Source organism: Colletotrichum phormii (genome assembly GCF_030913505.1).
Source record: "Colletotrichum phormii strain CBS 102054 chromosome Unknown BDP81scaffold_26, whole genome shotgun sequence".
Taxonomy (NCBI): Eukaryota; Fungi; Ascomycota; class Sordariomycetes; order Glomerellales; family Glomerellaceae; genus Colletotrichum; species Colletotrichum phormii.
The window spans coordinates 560,584-577,166 of NW_026851468.1; the positions used below are offsets into that span (position 1 = coordinate 560,584).

Below are 16,583 nucleotides of genomic sequence, written 5' to 3' on the forward strand. Positions count from 1 at the left end.
GGGAGAAACAAGTTAATGATGCATCATGCATGTCATTGAAGACTCCGTTTCCGATGGCAATCCAATATGTTTCTGTCTCTGTTTCTTTCTTTCTTTTTGTTTATTTTCGGAAGCTACAGTTCCCACCAAGATGCCCTGACCAGGAGACAACTAAACTTGTTTTTGGCTCTTTTCTGTTGTTTAACTCGTAAACTCATTCATGGAAGAGTGCAGTTCCTCCATATCATAACCGTGGTACCGAATACCAAGAATCCTATATCATATTTCCACACTTTCTGAATGTGCATCATCCTCCACCGTGTTCGCCTCAAAGTCGTAGTAGCGCGAATGAATGACGAGACAAGGAATCAGTTCCCGTCGAGGAGTACATCCCGATAAACTCACGCGCCGCCCTCGCGCTTGGCGTACTCATCCTCAATAGCTTCGGCGTACTTGTCGTCGGCGCTGCGAGGGTCCTCCTTCAGCACGCCCTCCTTGATCAGCTCCTCGGGGGCGGGGCGATGGGAGATCTTGTCGTTGAGCGAGTCTGCGCGCATGTGCTTCTCGAGCTCCTTCTGGTGGGCGATCAAGCTAGGCGCAGCATTGGAGGCGGGCAAGATATTCTCTATAGATAGGTCAGTCAGCATTTTCCCCATCGTATCAGTGCAAATCTTGGACGAGGCGGCGGAGACCCCCCGGCTATGCGCAGCAGGTGTACTGAGGGTGGGGTTTCTCTTCCGGACAATTCGAGGTGATCCCGGTTTTGATGATCGGCGGGTGAGGCGGACGGTGGGGCGCGACGGGAAGATATGGAGGGGGCCGCATTGAAGTAGGGGAACGAAAACCGGAAATCGCGACAAGACACAGGGCAGATTCGATTGCAAGGCGGCGTTGGTTCTAATTGCAGAATCAAATGCACATTGAGGCAGGGATTGAATCATGGGAGGATAGAGATTGCGGGAAGGGATTCACGTACTCTCGACCAACTCGGTGCGATCGGGACGGTGTTGGAGGTGGGCCTCAAGCGAGTTCTTGCGCTCGCCGGCTGGGTGGGTGATGGGCGTCTCGTCAACGACGGACTGAGGGGTCTTGGTGTTCTCGTCAGACATGATTGATTTGTTGGTGGTGTTGATGGTCAACGGGAGATCTGATGGATCGATCTCGTATCTGTCGTCGGACGGGGCGAGCTATGGTCGGATTCCGGTGAAGCTGGGGTTTACGGGCTCGTCTCGCCTTGTTTTCTGGCGCAGGGTAAGGAAGGAGACAGGATTTGCAGTTGTTCCGCCTTGGAATTGGGTTGATAAATGGTAAGAGTAGCAGTCTGCTTGTGGTTTTCGCGATGGAGAACGTGGATAGAGGAGTTTGGACGCGGGAGGGCGGGGTGTGGGTGGTGGTGTGTTATGTAGTCTCTCCGATCGTCTGCGTCTTCACACCTTGAACTTGGAAGAGGGGTTGAACTGGAACAGCAAGGCACGTTCACGTCTGGAATAAGGTGGTCGGATGGATGAGCGCATTGGTTGTGGTTGGGGTTGGGTTGGGTTGGTATGGCAATGACAAGAGGCACATGGGACGAGGTGCCTTGGTCTTGTCCACCTATCCGTACCTTAAAGCCAGAGAGCAGGAGACGACCGCCATGTGGCCTGTTGCTCTTGCCTTCTGGTGAGGTGAGGTATAAAGGCCCTGAGCTGGGGGGAGGCAGGAGCGAAGAGGGGTACCCCGCCTGTAGCTCGCCCCTCCTGGCTCTTTCCTGAAGCTACAGACCCGCATTTCCCGGGTCATTGCATCACAGGTCGCCTTATGTAAGGCGGTACGTATCCTTTGTCAACTCCACTTGTGCCTGAGGATGGGAGCTGTGACATGTCACTGGTTGCTCCCCTGAAGCTCTCTCCTCCATCCTCTGTCTTCATTTGCATCTGATGTTGCATTCGGGCAGTCTGAAGCTTCGAGCTGTAAGCTCCGTCGCCCGGGAGACTTGGAGACAGCTCATTATTGTTTGCTTCTGTGGCTCTCAAAACAATGGCATTCAACACCAGGTGCATTCCTCACGACCATCCAAGATGAGACAGCTGCCACTGCACTCGGCCCGCAAGCCCCTGCTGACTTTGGGAGCTGATGACGTCTAGCGCACGGGAATCCATTCCCACCCCGGTCAGAGCACATTTGCGAGCTTTGGACTAGGCCCCTGGACAGAACAGCAGCCTCTGTGATGAGATCATGAGGCCAGACTCGCCCCTTCTCATCTTACCTCGCTCGTGGATTCTTTAACTTGTTCTCCGTACACACTACACAATACGGAGACGGATACCTCGTGATTGAGGCAGGCCTCAGCCGACAACCGACAGCCGTCCACGTTGTAGGCTGCGCCATAATCGCAGCGAGCCTGCTTTAGACCCCCATTGCTGAACTCAGCCACTCTAACCACCATGACCCCCCAACGTGGCTACTTCGCAATCAGAATTGTACCTCCCGGAGTCGCTATTGTCGCACGTGACTCTACCTTGAGCTCGGTGAGGTTCGACAACACAGAAGAACATTCGGGACAGCCTGATACCATATGCACCTCAGTCGGGCCTCCGTCGATAATGGCCGAATAACGCTATTGTCTCCGTCTGAGTAAGAGTAAGATGTCCGGATGCTTCAGTGCTTACCTGGGATTTAGGCCAAAGACCAAACACATGCTCACCGTCGCAAGTGCTGTGTTTAACACCATGGCAGCGCTCGATCCCGGATCGGCTTGCCGATGTTGCGTGTGTCGCCGCGTCCACCATGCTGCAGTTGTCTCACCGCCCAAGTCTGCGTATGGATTTCCAGACTCTCCTATCTCCATCAGATAGATGGCTTGGGACCTCACAGGCCCGGCATCTCTCTTACTGTTCCTCGTTTCTTTACGTCTACAATTGATGGCCTTGGGCCTTTCGAAGATGTTGCCTCTAAACGCCACCACTCATCAGCTCCATCACTTCTTCGGCTACAGCATTCCACTCTATGTCATCCTCTCGCACACCTGGGAAGAAGACGAGGTCACCCTGCAAGATGTTGCCAATTCTTCTTGCGTCCTCAAGAAGGGTTTCGCCAAGGTCCGCGCCTGCTGTGCCCAAGCTCTCCGGGACGGGTTCACCTGGGTCTGGATCGATACGTGCTGCATCGATAAATCCTCGAGTGCCGACCTTTCCGAAGCCACCAACTCCGTGTTCCGCTGGTATCAAAATGCGACCGTCTGCTACGTCTACCTGAGCGACCTGCCGGCCCAGAAGCCTGGCCGGTTGGACTACTTGGCATTCAAGTCTACCAAGTGGTTCACGAGAGGCTTGACCCTCCAAGAGCTGCTTGCGCCAAGGCTTATGGAATTCTATGACTGCGACTGGAACGAAGTTGGGACAAAGTGCTCTCTCGAGTACCTATTACACAAAAAGACCGGAATCCGACGTTATGTCCTTTCGCACGATCCCCCAATATCTTCGTTGCCCGTAGCTGAACGCATATCTTGGGCTTCGCCGAGGAAGACAACGCGCCAGGAGGACATCGCGTACTGCCTCTTGGGCATATTTAACATCCATATCCCGCTTCTGTACGGTGAAGGGGATCGAGCTTTCGTCCGCCTCCAGCAAGAAATCATCCGCAATTCGGAAGACATGAGCATTCTCCTTTGGACGCAGATTCACCCACTGACAGATCAGTCAGGCGTTATTGCACAAAGTCCTGCCGCGTTCGAAAAGTTTCAGCTCTATTTTCCGGGAGACTTACCTGTGCGTGACGCTGCCTTGACTTGGAATCATGTCAGGCGTCTCAATTACCTCCCCAAAGCCTCGCTCAAGTCCGAGTCCGGGTATTCGACCCTTGGAAACTTCAGAGAGGACTCGAAGCCGGTACCCCCTACAGTCACAAGTCGAGGTCTGCACGTTCAGCTGCCAGAAGTCTATGTCTCCTCCAACACCATCGGGGCCCGCTACCTATGGACGCGATATCTCCTCACCCTTTCAGTCGATGGATATACCAAGGAGTGCTACTTGTGTATCGAAGTCAAGTGCGTCGACCCGGAAAACGGACTGTACGTTAGATCTAGCCCAGGCCGTATCCGCGCTATGCCGATCACTGCCAGGATTGACAGTGCCTTTCCTGAGCCGCTGTATCTATCAATGGAGAGTTCTGACGCCAGGGCGTCAGGGCTTGGCCAAGTAGGGCTCATCGGGCAATCATTGGCCAAGACCTTTAGAGTATCCATGGAGGGGAAACATAACCTTGCACTACAGGTCCACAAGTCCGATCCCGCAGGCCAGAGCTTCTTTACCCCTAGCCCAAATCAATGGCTCTATTACGTTGAGCGGCAAAGCACCACATACATCGTGCTCCGAATCACCGAGACCCTAGACTCCGTTGTGGGAACGTTCGTGCGCGACGTTGTGGTCGGAGTGCGTCTGGAGGCGGATGGCCGAACGATGACGTGCAGTCTGGGGACGGATCAGCCACAGATGCTGGACTTTGTCGAGCACAAGGCAGTCGTACTTGCTGAGTCCTGGCGCAGAATTAAGAACACGTTTGATGGTACTTCGTGGTCTGATCGGTCTTTCCAGATCTTCTCGGGACAGCGTTATGTTCTGGGGGCAGCAATCAAACCTAGCGAGTCTAGGCCTGTTTTGGTTCTTCGAGTTGATCACTGGGAAGCGTCGTCATGATTGGTTAAGAGTGGCATTGGAGAGACCTTGCATACTATGCTAAAGAGCTGTGTAGTAATCAGCTGGATCTATCAGAGCGATGATAGCAACATTATCGAAGCTAGTCCTCGCTCTTGATGCCATGATTTCTCTCATGCTGTAAGAGGATACCTTTATCCTCCATACACTTATCCTTTGCTGATCCTCCTTTCGTGCAGAACTGCCAATGTTCTTAGCTCTATTCAGGATGAGCTTTTCCTCATCTATGGTATCATCTCAACCGGTACGAGCAAGATGGTCGCTGAAGCGAAGGCGCTTAGGAGCCGGCGTGGGCGAAGCGATATGCGAGATGGCAGGCGAGACCAGGTACGACTTCGAGATGCTCTGAGCACCCGGGGTCTGCGGGCCTTGCTGCATCTTGATTCTCTGGTTGAGAAGAGCCACGGTGTAGTAGTCTCCAGCGATCTCGGCAAGGTAACGGAGAGCGTAGACGGGACTCTTGAAGGGCTCGGCCCAGTCGACCAAGATGGGTTGACGGAGGTGATCGGGGAGACCGGGCGCGCGATCGGGAAGGTTGGGCGCATAGTCATCTTGGAAGACGGGGTTACCCGTGTTGTCGTAGAAGCCTCGGAATCTTTCCAACGTGGAGTCCTATTCCAGGCGCCGGGCAAGCGGTACGGCGGATGAGAAGACCTTGTCGGGGTTCTGGAATGAGGACATATGGTCAGCGGCGTGTTTGCTTAATAAGGGAGCAGTGAAGGTGGCGATCTTACCCGGGGGACGCCATCAATTAACATGGGGTTGAGAGGTCCCTGTGACTAGATGTCAATGTTGCGAGAAGGAGAAGCTGGGAAGGGAGGCTGTTACGTTTCGGAACCGGATGGCAGTGTGGCCACCATCCTCGTCTCTCTGATTCTCCTCATTGATCTTATCCTGTATGTCCATTGCCTCCATCGAGTCAACGACTTCCTTCGGCGTGTTGGGCTGGGGACCCAGCGACAGTGTATCGCTGGAATCGAGGTTACTCGGCGAGGATTCGAGCTCCGCGTCAGGAAGGGTAAAGTCGGCGATCGCCTCGTCGGTCAAAAACTCCATCCAAGAATCATCGTCGTCCTGGGAGGCGGGTCTATCTCAAGTGTTAGCTAGCTCCGTAGAAGATTATATTTGTAAGGCTTCATCACGAACTCTCCGGTATTATTCTCGTCGCTGACAATGCTGTAGCCAATGTTGCCTCGTCCGGGTCGGTAAAGGGATCCCGGATCCTGTCGGATAATGATGCTCGCCATTGGAATGGTTATCGATGTGGTGGAGGGCGCGGCGGGTGTGAGATGGCGGCTTGGGAGCTGAGGTGGATTGGGGGCGGGCCGGACGGCTGTGGGAGGACCAGGGTCGCCGATAGCAGGAGCGGCGTTGGAAGGACCCTCGTTGACGGGGATGGGTGCCTGCCCGCTGTGTAAGTGGTCTGCTTCACCTACAGTATCTGGAGGCAGGTGAGAAGTGGCCGCAGCCGCGGCCGCCCGAGCAAAATAATGCTAAGCAACGTTATTGGCTTGAGTCTCAGCCGGCATGAAGCGTTTCCTCAGTTTCTCTGAGATGGCGAACGCGACGAAGTCTAGCGCCTCCTGGTCATCAATTTTGCCCGGGTATTCTATCCTGTACCCGATGTCTATAATGGGAGGGACCAGACCACTGAGATATCGTGTTGTCGGAGGCTTCCTAGCTGATGTGTTGGGCTGGCTCCGCTGATAAATCGATAATGACTTAAGCCTTCAGAGAGATGAGGACAAACTTGAGCAGAAAGCTGAGAATCTAAGGGAATAGACGACAACAGGATTTGAAGGAATTGTGCCGTGTGTAAGAAAATGGCAGGAGAGGGCCTTTGGGCAGGGAGGGTGATGAGCCGTGAGGCCCTCGATGGTTCGTCACCGGGAGTAGTAAATTAATAGTAGATAACCCATGGATTGTAAGTCTAATGAGTCGTCATTCCGGAAGTGTTGTCCTTGATTCCCTTGTCTACATTGAGTTTTTCCCTCGGTGAGCTATGCAAACTATTTCCACCACCAAGATCTGAAGGTTCCAAAGAAACCCACCTGTTGCGAGTTTCCCCCGTCTTTCATCACACTCTTGATCCTCTCAACCTTTGCCCTAGAAAGCTCCAGTCTTTGAGCTACCCGTAGAATATGTGCTCTTCCGCCGCCCTAAAGATCGACTTTGAAATTAGGTCTACCCCCGACAACAACATTACCACTATCATGTCCATCACTTCATCCTCGTCAAGGTTCAACTTGTCGGCTTGGAGACTGTGGCCGTAGCAGACGGAGAGGAAAAGTTGCCAAGGCGTCTTCCCGCCATACAACTCAATCCTCTGATTCGGGTCGGCCCCATTTCGTAACAGGAACTCAACCATAGCTCCGACTGGGCCTTCTTGGGTGGGGAGTTGGAGAGGCGTCACGGTGGTGGGCCGCAGAGCATAGTCCAATAATGGTCGGCCGCTTTTCTTCTTTACTTGATCCGGGTCCAAGTTGATCTTGTGCTTTGCATATAATGAGAGTCTTGCTTGTATAGAAGAAGCGAGAAAGTTCTTCTGTCGTTTTTCCTTGAAGTTACCCCTCGGAATATCTCTGAAATTAGTCCAATGAACACTTTTGTCTCTGGCATTCCATGTATTCGTATGATACAGTGCGTCTAGTAGGTTGAACACATTATCTAGGTCGTCCGAGAGACACTACGGGGCAGTATTATCAGTCTCGCAGTTGCTGTGATATGCCTCTTCGACCGTGCGAGCATGGTACATCAGCCCATCAGAGAAGAGAAAAACCTCGTTGTAATCGACCGCCATTTCTGCATAGGATGAGGTTTTGACCAGGGCCAGCACGATCCGACATAGTGAAAGTGCCGCGCTGAAGTGCGGAGTCCTTCTTTTGGCCTTTGTTTCCTCGAGTACGTCTCGGTCAATGAAGAAATCTCTTACTGTTCGATGCAAGAAGTCGACTTGATACTGAAAAAATTGGTTCTTGGCCGGATGAAAGGTGACGTAAAGGAGGTCTTTGCCCCTCGCATTGAGCCGCTTCTTCATTCTGTCGTGCAACTTTCCAGATCATTGGGCAAAATGGAGTTGACCTTCATTTGCAAGGCGTAGCTCGAGCTTTCTGCTTCCTGTTCGAGGAACTCGAATGCTAGAAGCGGCAAAGCTTGTCCAGACTTGATCATAATTCTGAAAATACGAGACGTGCTTCCCAGTATACTGGCTCTATTGACTCGATCATGTGTTAGAAATACTCTTCCAGGTCAGCCGGAAGCTCGTCCACGCAACTTTGTAGTTCTGTGAACGTGTCTCCTTTCGCAAGGCCGTTCTTCAGAGATTCCACGACAAGACATATCCACAGGAACACCCCCTGAGCTCTGTCGACAATCGTTTCAGCTAATCGAGAGCAGCGACCATATTGTTTCGTAAGGGCCGTAAAGTCATTGTTGTTACACAAGGTGTCCGTGACATAGTTGCGAATGTCGTCTCTGGTCAAGTCCTCCATTCGAAGTTGCCATGGTTGGGCCCCAAAAGCGTCCAGGAAGGCATCCCATGGCCTGATCGAAGCACAAATCTTGAGAGAAGGTGAGGATGCGAAGTCTTTAAGGATTCGAAGAAGATCCTCAAAGGTGTTGTCGTAACGCTTTGCTCGATCCGTGTACTCATCGAGACCATCGATAAAGAAACAAAATCGCACAGGTAGATCCGTCTGACTAGCGAGTAAGCTGAAAGCAGCTAGAAGCTCCTCCTTCCCCCATGTTTCCATCAATTCGTGTTGAAGGGCTGACCGACGACGACTGCAAACGCGGTCAATGAGATTCGGAACCTCCCTCAATATTTCGTACAAAAGTGTCTGGAGTAAGCCACGTTGGGACTTTTGCATGGAGCTTCCGGCATTCCAAAAATAGTGACATGCTATGACCGTTGTGCAGCCTTCGCCCAAGGCTTCTAATTTCAATCTCGTTGTCGGATGAGTGACGAGGAACTTCATCAAAGTCGACTTGCCACTTCCTGGTTTTCCTCTTATCCAAAAGATCCCCTTCCCTGACTCCAACCATTGAGGAAATAAGGTATAGTCTTGACTGAAAACCCAGTCAAATGTCGCTTTGTGTCTTTCCTTGATCGCCTCCTGTCTCGTCTTGATTTGGTCGAATTTCAAGCTGCGTAGTATCTGGTGTCACGTTCTTACGTACTGCTGCTCCTCGTTGAAATCATCGGTCTCAGCCCTGAGAAGACTCATCTGCTCTGAAAACCCATTGGGTGCAGTCTTTTGTAAGACCTGTGTCGTCTTATCGATTCGCCCAACAATGTCATCCAGTCTGGCGGTAGCCTTGGCCTCGAGGTTGTTGTTCTGATCTTCCAGTTTTCTGAAAAGGGAGTGAATCTTCTTTCTTGCTGTTCTACATGATTCATATTAGCTTTGAGTCTCTTAGTAGCTCCATTTAATAGCGATTTCTTACCCTGAAGCATGAGTAAGGAACATGTGCAGTTCTCTGCGGAGATCCCCCAGCCTCAACTCCAGTTCCCGTATCTTGTGTTCTTTCCACATGCGCCTTAGGGCTTGCTCAAAGCTTTGGCCTGGATTGGTATCAACTTTCAATGCGTCAAGGATCTCAATCAAGACAACAGCACCCTCAGTGCATCTCTGAGCAATGGAGCGCAATATGGAGCTTTCTGTTGTCTTTACCGCGTCTGAGTCGTTGTGGAGGATATCATCTGCAAGATGTCTTAGGCGCCGGGCATCAGCTATCAACATCTCATCATGAATAGTTGAGCCATCAGCAGACTTGTACCGCTCCAGGGTGCCGCGAACTAGTTTGACACCAAGCTCGCAGAATTGAAGAAGATTGCCAGCCAGAGATATGGCGGCTATGAACTCCATGATTGCCCTTTGCAAAATCTTAATCTCTAAGGCGGCAAGAGACAAATGGCAGGCGGTAATGTGGCTGATATACCCTGTCAGGTAAGGCAAACAGCCAAGGCTTACGCGCCGCCGCCTCCTTTCCCATGCATCGAGAGACAGTTCGCAAATATCGATCAAATCCTCCCTACATTCCAATCCGAGACTATACCACACGTTGGCTTGACCCTGATTCTCTCTCTCTGATTTGATTGTTTGACACATAAACAAGACTGAGCGACGTGGCTTCCTTGTGATACCAAGGCGTCCTGGACAAAATGCTGCAGGCCACCTGTGAGGGAACTTCTGACAGCTCGTCTCCGTTTCCTCCTTTTCTATCCATTCATTATCACCCCCAACTCTCTGGAATCCCTCTATGCGAAGGCCAAAAGGCAGACTTGGCATCTCGCCGCCAATAACATTCGGTACATTCAACTTTCAAGGTCCACAATGGGACAGTAATCTCTCTTCAGCTGGTAGGTCCATTCGTCCAATTGATTAACATGATGCTAATGCATTGGGCCATAGAGGAAGGCACATTTATTAATGAAAATCGGAATATCATGGGCGAGCTTGAAAGCATCCCTTGCACAGAAGACCATAGAAGTTGGGCGCAGTGGCCTAGTGTGCTTTTCGCCAACTTTATTCAAAAGCCTTTTGAGACATTATCTTGGGCAGTCGAACATCTCACAAGCTACATCGCTGCAATCTTATTGTTTGCTGGGTGGCTTTGTTTCATATCCGATCTACTTCCAGGGGACTTCCCTCTCGCTATCTTCCTGGTAGTAATTTTGTTCGCAACAGTTTTGGTGTTCGTTTTGCTGTGGAATGAGGGGTTTATTCAACATTATCTCATGCTCCCAGACACCGCAAGTGGTAGTGCTATCTTTGCACTTACACACTTTTGGCTTTGTGATACCATGCCTGGGGGAATACTTCAACGAGCGAATCAAAAAAGTTCGTCAACAGCAGCCTTCTAGATAGGGTTCCAGCAACTTCTCAACTTCCTGTTGGGAATGACAGAACAGCTTTACATTGGGCTTTTCACACACTCAACTTGACTTCTCACCGACGTTTGGAAGACATGAGGCATCGTTTACTTGCCATGGCTCAAGGCTGATTAAAGTACGTCTCTCTACAAGCCGCTGCACTCAAACTTCAAAAGATTCCCTTCTACTATCTTCTTCTCCATCGTTACAAGCGTCGGCATATCCCACATGCAGCTAATCCACCTACCTCCCAGCCATTCCCTCTTGACACTAGTAAGGTATGGAATGGAATGGGCAGCAAGCTCTGGGGTATCCCGCATTCGAACTATCCCACAGTCAGACCAAGATCAAAAGGTTGTACAGACGTGGCCTACTCACATTGCAACCTTTCTGGCAGATTCGAAGACAACTCCGTTGGTATGCCCCCAGGATGGATGGAAAACGCTAGGACGCCCTGCAACGAAGACTTAGTTCATGATCTGAAATCAAATCCAAGGTTATTAATGACGTTACCTGGTCACCATACTCATCCTGGACAAATTCAGTGAATCGTATCAGCGCAAATTTCGAAATGTGATAGGCTCCCCCTCCAGCACCCATGAAGTGAGCCGCCACCGACGACATGTTGACAATCGTCTTGTCGCCACCCTTGAGCATCAAAGGCAGGAACGCCTTGGTCACACGATACGTGCCCCAGTAGTTCACATCCCATGCCTTCATGTACTCATCATCGTCAGCATCTAACAGCAAGTTGAAGGGAGCCATGTAGCCCGCGTTGTTGACGAGAATGTCCAGGCGTCCCCACTCAGTCGTCAATCGCTCCGCGGCCGCCTTCACGTTGGGCGTCCTGCTCACGTCCATCTCGAGGGCCAACACTGTTGGCTCATTTCGTCCTGCGGCCTTTGCAGCCTCGATGATGGAGGCGACGGTAGATGAGATATCCGAGCGAGCGGCGACAGCAATGAGTGATGCGCCTGCCTCGGCGTAACCAATTGCTAGTGCCTTTCCGAGTCCCTTGCTTGCTCCGGTGATGAGGACTGCTTTCCCAGTGCAGTCGGAGGCTGTGACTGGGTTAATCTCGGGGTACGTATCGTGGTGGATGACGTCCCCGGTAAAGACGTCAACTGCGATTGATTAGTCTCCGCATTGTGATGGACCTGGGATGAAGGATAGGTTCGATACCCTTGCGCGGCGGGCCGGCCGAAGGTTGCGGAGGTTCGGACGCCATTTGTGGAGTCTTTCTCGGCTTAATGGTCGAGAGAGGCGATGTACTTCAGCACGATTTCAATCCTCCCAAGTGCAATTGAAGAAATGGGTGTTATTTACAATGTTGCTGAGGTGAATATAGCTTAATATCACCTTGCGCTAAGATCGCACGTCGGACTTCCCCATTTCGTAGCGCCTTTGTGGCGTTGGCCGGAACACTCCTGTGAGATTGCCGACCTACCGGAAGACGACTTTGTAGACTAGGTACCTGCAGAGAGCTTCCGCCCAAGATCGTAGTTGCTTACTTAGGCTCTGGCTTCCTTGTACTAATAATCAATCATCACGACCTTGCCAACTTAGCGCTAAACCATCTGGGTGTTTGAGAACACACATGTACAGTCAGGCTCTTTCCTAAAGTCAGTCAAGTAGGAAAGCACCTCGTCAAAGCATGTTCGCAATCAGGCATACGCTTTCGTGCTCCCTAAGCCATAGAGTGATATAATTCACAAAATGCTGGGGACTCTATCAAGCTGCGCCACTATTACAGCCTCTATTCAACCCCGTAAAGCTGGACGTGCGTCTTTCTAATTGGCTGTCAGCGAGTCACGACTGCTTGGTCAAGGTCATTAGATTCCTACGACTGCCAAGAACGCTCAACAGGAGGTGCCAGATCTAAACGAATGCGAAGGTGAATCCGAGTACTCGGACTCCTATACGAATACGCTCACCTTGAAGCCAGCGACGACAACCCGTACTCCGTAGACGGTGAACATTTGCTGAGCAGAAATCTAGACTTCCCAGGTTGATCAAGCATGGAAAATGGGGCTCCTCAGTAGCTCGACGTCTGTTGACAGTACAGCAATGCCTTGCAGCAAACGGAGCCAATCGCATTGAATTATGGATACGAGCAATGACTTCCAAGAGAGACAAGGCTACGGATGGAAAGCCTGCTGCCTTGGGATGCCATTGATTGAAGGCAAGACGGGTTGTCACGATGGGGTACTGCTGTTGTGGTCCTCTCGGCGGACTATGAAGTACAGAAATGTCAAAGGCGTAGACCTGGTATCTGATGTCGTCTATAAGAATTAGAAGAATCAAAGAAGCCCCGATGACAGATTGAGAGGCACCAGCTTCACCTCTTTTCCTTCTACTCATACTATCGTCTCTCAAGTTTTCGGCATATTCACTTGGCCACCATGTTTGGACAAAAGCTAAACGCGGGCTGGATTGGGATGAGTTTCGTCGCCTTCGGCTCCATTCTGCCTATCCTAGCGCATTCAACGAAACCTCCGAAGGCAGCTCATGTTCAATCTTCTCGGGCAACTTATGTTCAGTATGTCCCTCCGGAGGCTTTCAATGGCAGTGTCATTCCATCCTTCATCTCCGACGACTTTGGTTTCGTCGGCGCCAGGATGTCGGACTACAATAGGAGTGTGTGGGACTGGTGGTACTTCGACGTCGTTTCGCCGACTGACAACTCTTCAATTACCATCCTCTTCAACCTTGCTTTTGATACCGGCTTGCTGGGTGGCAGTCCAACAACTGCTGCGAACACGGACATCACGGGCACTTTTGCGAACGGCACAAAGTTCTCTTACTCGACTGAAGCACCCAACGGCGCTGTTATCGTCCCTGCACAAGAGGGTGGCTCATCTGGTAGCTGGAACGAGGCCGGGATGGCATGGAGCAGCTCCCCGGACATGAAGACTTATGTTGTATCCATTGAAACTCCTCTTATCAACGGCACCGTGACCTTTGAGTCCAAGGCGCCGCCTCACTATCCCTGTGGCCCCAAGGAACCTCGATCAAATCTCCAGATTGCGAAGAACTTTGGCTGGGCCAACGCCGTTTCGGATTCGGATGCGGTTGTTGATCTCACAGTGGGCGACGAGCAAGTCAAGTACACTGGATACGGGTACCATGATAAGGTGAGCCAAGGCATTTTACCATCTTGTTCCAATTCCCAACTGGAGCAAAAGCCCTTTTTCAAATGCTGACAGTTGTTGAACACAGAATTGGGGTGACTGTCGGATTGGAAGTCCAATTCGGCCGCGAGTAGGGGCAGAGCATGGGCCACCTCGAGGGGGTACACTTAGACCTCGACTACCCACCCAACCGGAGGTTGGAATCTCCCTTCTACTCCTTACGCAGAATCAATCAATACAGAGATATTGATACTTCGTTAACCACAGGACCCTACGGTTCGAACCAACTTCCCTGTGATAGGGAGACCAACAGTGACAGGCCATTCGTGGAGAGCTTCACCGATTGGTATTGGGGCCATGCTCGTATTGGCGACTACTCTATCGTCTGGTTTGACTTTATTGACGACGAATTGGTCAACACTGTCAGATCATACGCGTCGAAAGACGGAAAGATCATCACCGCATCTTGCAAAGAGGGAGCTGTCAAGGTGCGCCCAGTCGATGGGCCGTACCCGCCTGTTGGGGATGGGAACTTTCCCTCCGCGTTCAACATTGTCATGGATCTTGGAAAAGAAGGCATTCTCAATGTCACAGTCACCCGAGAAGTAACCGTTCTGGAAGTCCCCATCTATGAACGGTGGACAGGACCCGCCGTAGGATCTATCAATGGCGGTCCGGAGATGACTGGAGTTGGTCTATGGGAGGAGGTTAACCTTCTCAACCCTTTGGCGTAGAACTTGCATGTTGGGCGGGAAGTAGACAAGGCCAATTACGGTGGACACCCGCAGATAGTCTAGTTGATCTCGCAGAAGACCCCCTCCACATCAAACTATCTCGGAAAGACCCCACGTTATTCACAAAGCACGCAGCTCACAGGGTTCTACGATACATTCAGTAAACAGCTAATGAAGTTAATGCTTCCAGCTTTTGATGTACGGAAACTTCTGTTTGAGAGGCTGGTCATCTCAACTTCCAAGAATTAGAGGTCAGCAGATTATGTAGACAATCAACGCATGCTGACTGATTCCACGGCTTTGGTTGACTCATCCACATTCTGCAAAGGCGCACACCACATTGGCCATTGTTTTCTCCGCGGAGACGCTCGTATCTCAGCCCTCAAGGTAAAGATATTCATAAGTAGTCATGACTTACAAGTCGTTCAGTTGCGTAATAATCAAAGACAACAGCTTTCATGCAGTATGTGCGTGCACACCCTGTGCCTCAACATCATGATGTTTAAAATATGTACACGAAGAATTCCATGATGATAATCACATCATTTACTCGAGACCAACGCTAATGGCAGCCAGCGAGTAATCCATGAAGCCAGCGTTTGTGTCCAGAATGTTGGTGTTGAACTCAGCTGAGGTCGGGTAGAAGTTACCAGAGGGGCCGAACTCCAAGGTGTAACCGTAGACCTTGTTAACACCGGGCTTAGCCCAGAAGCGGGAGAAGGAGTAGTCGTCACTGGCGCCGGACGTGGGGTACAAGCCAACGGCCTGGATAGAGGTGTAGGCACGGCCGCCGACAGCCTTCATGGCGTTGACCATGGCCGTACCGACGGTTCTGATGTTGCTGAGATCGGTGGAGGGGATGTACTCCTTGTAAGCGGAGTCGCCGACGGGGCCGCGCTTGCCGTCGTAGGCGGAGTTGAGGAAGTTCATGGTAGTGGTGGTGGTCTGGTCGTCGTCGTCACCCCAGCTGTAGAGGAGGTCGCCGACGGCGGAGTGGATGTCCATGAACCAGCGGATCTTGGGGAAGGAGTCGTAAACGGAGACGAGGTTCTTGGTCTCGGGCTCGGACTCGGCGGCGGTGCCGTAGAACACCTCGGAGCTGGGTGATGTGGAGGCGGGCGCCTCGGATGAGTCAAAGTACTTCTTGAAGTTCCAGAGGAAGTCAAAGTTGCGGTTGATGTCGACACCGATGGAGCTGCCGCTGGAGCCGGACTTGGTGTTTCTGTTCTTGCGCCAGAGAGAGCCGGAAGACTGGTCGTAGGCGACACCGTCGGCGTTCACGAGGGGGAAGAAGACGATACCGGCAGCGAGAACGCTCTTGACCTGGGCGTTGGTGTAGGTCTTCTTGCCGTAAGTCAAGCCGCTGCCAGACTTGTTGGCGGCGAGCAGATCGGAGATCCAGTAGATGATGTTGTCGGGTCCACCGCGCTCGCGGGCGTGGACGGCGGCGCTGAAGTACAGGTGGTACTTTGACTTGTCGGTTCCGGCGCCGACGTAGTAGGCGTACTCAGTGGCGCCGTTGAAGGTCTTGTAGGGCAGGGTGAGGGACCCGATGCCGTAGTTCTTGACAAGGGCGTCGCATGCGGACTTGATCTCGGCAACGTTCATGATGCTGGAGATGGTGGTGCCTGAAGCCTGGGTTCCAAGGCCGACGGGGGAAATGGTTCCCGCGCTGAAGCGGTCGCCGGTGCCGATGGGTGCGTTGGCTCTCTTGCTCAAGTCTCTCCTGTTGATAGAGACCTCGGGCACGAGCTCGTACTCCTTGGAGAGATAGTCAATCTGCTCCTCGGTGAGCCAGGCGTGGAGCTTGTAGTGGCTTCCATCCTCGCTGGGCTTGGCAACTGCCCTGCAACCAAAGTCAAGAGTGTCATTGCGAACAATGTCCCTGTACTTGATTAGTATCAAGATTTCGAGAGGAGATGATGTCTTGCTACCTGAAGCTCTCAGGCGTAGGTCCCTGTAGGTAGACAGGGAGCAACTCTCCGAGCACAACAGTGCTCTGGAGGATCAGAGACGCGATGAGAGAGTACTTCATGGTGATCAAGACGATGGGAAGCGGAAGGATGCGAAGGATGCAAGAGGAACGGCCCGTCGCCAAGTATGCTTAAGGAGACGGGGGATTCGGTCTCCTTTCATAGTCGTTTCCATGATGTCCACAACTGCTGGCTTTGTC

At 51.8% G+C, this 16,583-nt stretch overlaps 6 protein-coding genes across 6 annotated transcripts; 2 read left to right on the top strand and 4 right to left on the bottom strand.

The window, feature by feature from the left end:
- Window positions 1-380: 380 nt before the first annotated feature.
- Window positions 381-1,088, bottom strand: BDP81DRAFT_465003 (uncharacterized protein; the record flags this gene model as incomplete). Its single annotated transcript, XM_060594221.1, has 2 exons — window positions 381-604; window positions 956-1,088. The coding sequence occupies 2 exons, from the start codon at window positions 1,086-1,088 to the stop codon at window positions 381-383; spliced, it is 357 nt and encodes a 118-aa protein (XP_060440053.1).
- Window positions 1,089-2,402: 1,314 nt separating this feature from the next.
- On the top strand, window positions 2,403-4,036 carry BDP81DRAFT_465004 (heterokaryon incompatibility protein-domain-containing protein; the record flags this gene model as incomplete). Its single annotated transcript, XM_060594222.1, has 3 exons — window positions 2,403-2,491; window positions 2,954-3,655; window positions 3,961-4,036. 3 exons carry the CDS (start codon window positions 2,403-2,405, stop codon window positions 4,034-4,036), a joined length of 867 nt encoding a protein of 288 aa, XP_060440054.1.
- Window positions 4,037-6,798: 2,762 nt separating this feature from the next.
- BDP81DRAFT_465006 (uncharacterized protein) lies at window positions 6,799-9,538 on the bottom strand (the record flags this gene model as incomplete). The annotated part of the gene is made up of 6 exons (XM_060594223.1): window positions 6,799-7,356; window positions 7,408-7,719; window positions 7,752-7,863; window positions 7,911-8,816; window positions 8,850-9,023; window positions 9,117-9,538. The coding sequence occupies 6 exons, from the start codon at window positions 9,536-9,538 to the stop codon at window positions 6,799-6,801; spliced, it is 2,484 nt and encodes an 827-aa protein (XP_060440055.1).
- Window positions 9,539-10,593: 1,055 nt separating this feature from the next.
- On the bottom strand, window positions 10,594-11,811 carry BDP81DRAFT_383791 (short-chain dehydrogenase). The gene is made up of 4 exons (XM_060586940.1): window positions 11,728-11,811; window positions 11,059-11,669; window positions 10,924-10,999; window positions 10,594-10,870 (listed from the first exon to the last, which is right to left on the bottom strand). Exons 1-4 carry the CDS (start codon window positions 11,771-11,773, stop codon window positions 10,692-10,694), a joined length of 912 nt encoding a protein of 303 aa, XP_060440056.1. The 5' UTR covers window positions 11,774-11,811; the 3' UTR covers window positions 10,594-10,691.
- Window positions 11,812-12,983: 1,172 nt separating this feature from the next.
- On the top strand, window positions 12,984-14,410 carry BDP81DRAFT_502393 (uncharacterized protein; the record flags this gene model as incomplete). The annotated part of the gene is made up of 2 exons (XM_060595564.1): window positions 12,984-13,679; window positions 13,982-14,410. 2 exons carry the CDS (start codon window positions 12,984-12,986, stop codon window positions 14,408-14,410), a joined length of 1,125 nt encoding a protein of 374 aa, XP_060440057.1.
- A 546-nt stretch (window positions 14,411-14,956) lies between these two features.
- On the bottom strand, window positions 14,957-16,445 carry BDP81DRAFT_330979 (zinc carboxypeptidase; the record flags this gene model as incomplete). The annotated part of the gene is made up of 2 exons (XM_060585470.1): window positions 14,957-16,295; window positions 16,345-16,445. The coding sequence occupies 2 exons, from the start codon at window positions 16,443-16,445 to the stop codon at window positions 14,957-14,959; spliced, it is 1,440 nt and encodes a 479-aa protein (XP_060440058.1).
- Between the last annotated feature and the right edge of the window lie 138 nt (window positions 16,446-16,583).

Excerpts from the sequence above, each read along its gene's own strand:
- BDP81DRAFT_383791 (XM_060586940.1), bottom strand. The coding sequence starts at position 11,773 with ATGGCGTCCGAACCTCCGCAACCTTCGGCCGGCCCGCCGCGCAAGG. Across the intron at positions 11,670-11,727 it reads GGCCGGCCCGCCGCGCAAGG|TTGACGTCTTTACCGGGGAC; the intron begins GTATCGAACCTA and ends AATCAATCGCAG. Across the intron at positions 11,000-11,058 it reads AGGATGAGTATGGTGACCAG|GGCGTCCTAGCGTTTTCCAT; the intron begins GTAACGTCATTA and ends TCTTCGTTGCAG.